At 31.3% G+C, this 3,217-nt stretch overlaps 1 protein-coding gene across 1 annotated transcript; it reads left to right on the forward strand.

Annotated features, from left to right (window-relative positions):
* The first annotated feature begins 270 nt into the window (after window positions 1-270).
* Window positions 271-1,306, forward strand: LOC132030417 (14 kDa proline-rich protein DC2.15-like). The gene is made up of 2 exons (XM_059420040.1): window positions 271-350; window positions 619-1,306. Exons 1-2 carry the CDS (start codon window positions 347-349, stop codon window positions 1,068-1,070), a joined length of 456 nt encoding a protein of 151 aa, XP_059276023.1. The 5' UTR covers window positions 271-346; the 3' UTR covers window positions 1,071-1,306.
* The last annotated feature ends 1,911 nt before the right edge of the window (window positions 1,307-3,217 follow it).

Below are 3,217 nucleotides of genomic sequence, written 5' to 3' on the forward strand. Positions count from 1 at the left end.
ATCAATGTTCAAATAATTAAAGAGAATAATCTAAGTCCCATGTGAAAATAAAGGATGAATAAGTTATCTTTGACGAAGAAGATAATAACACAACTGATGAAATCCACAAAACTTCCAAGTTTATAATCCAATAATAGTATAGTATCTCAACTTGCATTCGATCGCCAGCTGGTTGTCTAGATATTCTCTATCCACATGGACCTCTATCAATTTTATGAAAAATAGAAGAAAAAAACTCAGAATTTCCATCTATAAATACCCACTCATTTCATCATCTCAAACACCAAACAAACAACATTTCCACTACTAATTAGCCACAGTCAAAAGTGCTAATTAACTTTGAAAAATGGCTAAGAGCCCGTTTGGATTGGCTTATAGCTTAAAACATTTTTTGCGAACTTATAAGTTTGAAAAAAAATAAGTTGGGGTAGTCCAACTTATTTTTTTTAACTTATAAAATTTTAGAACTATATAAGTCTTTAGATAAACTAAGTTAAATGGGTCCAATTATTTTTTTGAGCTTATTTTAAGATAAAATGACTTTAATTAGTGCGTACAAACACTCAAAAAAGCTAAAAACAGCTTATAAACCAACTTATAAGCCAATCCAAACGGGCTCTAAGTTTGGTGTATCCTCAATTGCCCTTGTTCTCACATTGAACATTCTTTTCTTCACTATGGTTAGTTCCACTTATGTCCCATGCCCACCACCCCCACACTCCAAACCCCACCCTACCCCTACCCCTACCCCTTCTACCCCCTCCACCCCCTCCACCCCATCAACACCATCTACACCATCATCAAAGGGTAAGTGCCCAAAGGACACACTTAAGCTAAAAGTGTGTGCCAATTTGTTAAATGACTTAGTGCACCTTGTTATTGGAAGTAGCCCAGCTAAAACTCCATGCTGCTCTCTAATTCAAGGACTTGCTGACCTTGATGCTGCTGTTTGCCTTTGCACTGCCATTAAAGCCAATGTGTTGGGAATTAATCTCAATGTCCCACTTTCCCTCAGCTTGTTGCTCAACAACTGCGGAAAATATGCCCCCAAGAACTTCCAATGCGCTTAAGCAAATTTCCAATTCATATTTCTTTCAGTTCCAGAAATTAATTCCCAATTCATATGGAGTAATTAATTTGTTTCTTTCAGTGTGTTTGGTGTTTTGTAATTTGTATTGCTTATATATGTTGCTTATTTTCAAGGGAAGTATATTTTTTTTAATTCTAATTGTTATAAAGGAGGCAATAAGTTGCCTTCCTTTCGTTGTATCCAAATTTTCATGAGTAATAAATGATATCTTTTGGATTTATATGTAACATGTTTGATATAAGGACATGGATAGTCGTACTACTGATGGGCTAAGCTTCTTCTTCTATATGCAGGTTATATACTGCTATAAACTTGGTTATTGTAGCTAGCGATATTTATGCACTTTTATACAAAGTATATACATTACTTAAATAATGATATAAAACTTGTATCATAATGTATAAGAGTGTATAAATACCTTTTGCAAGAAAATATTGACTATGCGGGTGTAAATTGAAGGGTTGTCAAATGGGTGGGTTAGATTGATTTTGAACAGGTCAAAGTTGGTTGAGTTAATAAATGTAAAATTTTTACAAACAGCTACCTTTTAGCTCCTTCTAACAACCTATAACTACATGTTCTACATTTACAATTCGTAGCTGGAGGACCCTATATTTACCTAGTAGACGCGTCGACTTAAATATAGGATAAATATAACGGAAATACACACGATGAGAAAACTGAAAGTGCTATATTTATGGAAACAAAATCTATTCCAATTTAAATTAAAATCAGTTTTTAATGTTCCCTGATTCATGCAAATATCCTCCCATTCCATATCTGATCTCATATCTCATTCAAACAGCTAACAAGATATTATGTTATATTGGTGGTTTAATAAGATTTGAAAAGTCTACTCTATATAAACTGATTTGACCTTTTGTTTTAGATTTATGTTTTAATAGTTGTATTTCGTATATATTTTGGCTATATTTTAGTTGTATTTTTAGTCATTGTTAGATACTACTTATACAGTTTTTTTGTTAACTATATTTCATATATATATTGGGAGTGTATTTAGATGAAATTTTAACCACGTAACACCTTGTACATTAAAAGTGGACTTATGGAATATATCTAAGTTATATTTCTTTGTATATTTATTTGTATTTAAATGGTTAAATATACTACAAAAAATTACGAGTTATGGTGAAGAACAATAAACACGAATTAAGCGAAGAAACATGTGAAAAAAATAAACAATACAAAATATACTTAAAATGCACATAAAATATAGATCTGGTTAAGTCACAGATCTGTAATAACTGAACTAAAAAATACAAACGAACTAAATATATTGAAAATACAACATAAATATATAGGTTAAATACACGGTGAAACATAAAAATCAGTAGAGAATCTTACCTTTTTTGGGAATTAGATTTGAATTATGAGTGAAATTAATGAGTAGTTAATTAGAGATAAACAAGGAAGATGAACTATTGTAAAACTGATTTGAAATTGGAGGAAATTAAGGGATATTGGGCATAATGGCGTGTATTTAGGGGGATAGGAGAGAGGGACATTTTTTTGGGCTTAAATTTAGGGGTGTGGGAAGTTATCAGATGAGTGGTAAAAAAGTAATAGCTATAGGAAGTAAATATGTTATATTTTAGCTACTAAATATAATTATTGTAAAGTTTAGTTATGTTCCATAAATAGGTAATAATGTAAGTTATGCCAAGTAATTTTTAGTTAATAAATGGGCAGCTGAAATGGACTAAACAATGGGCCATAACCCAGCCCGCCAACTCTTATTAAATTTTAACTTATTTGTTTATTTTCTTATAATTTGTTTAAGCACCCGATAAACATTTTTTTCCTTATTATGACTATATATATAACATACCAAACAAAAAATATTTTGAAAAAGTTTCTTAAAGGTCAATTTGGGCGGCATATCTGCTCAATTTTTAGATGGGCTGAATTGGACAGATCAAAATGATCTGAGTTAATAGATACACCGGTTAACCCCAAATTTTGGTGGTCATGATTTTAAGGGCTAAATTTGTCACTCATATCTATAGGAAGATTTACAAGAATGTCCTTGGAGGTAGGTTATCTTGAATATTTTACCCCACTTACTACATAGACAAAACTTAAAGTTTAACAAGTTTAGACTTTTGA

Source organism: Lycium ferocissimum, chromosome 9, assembly GCF_029784015.1.
Source record: "Lycium ferocissimum isolate CSIRO_LF1 chromosome 9, AGI_CSIRO_Lferr_CH_V1, whole genome shotgun sequence".
NCBI lineage: Eukaryota > Viridiplantae > Streptophyta > Magnoliopsida > Solanales > Solanaceae > Lycium > Lycium ferocissimum.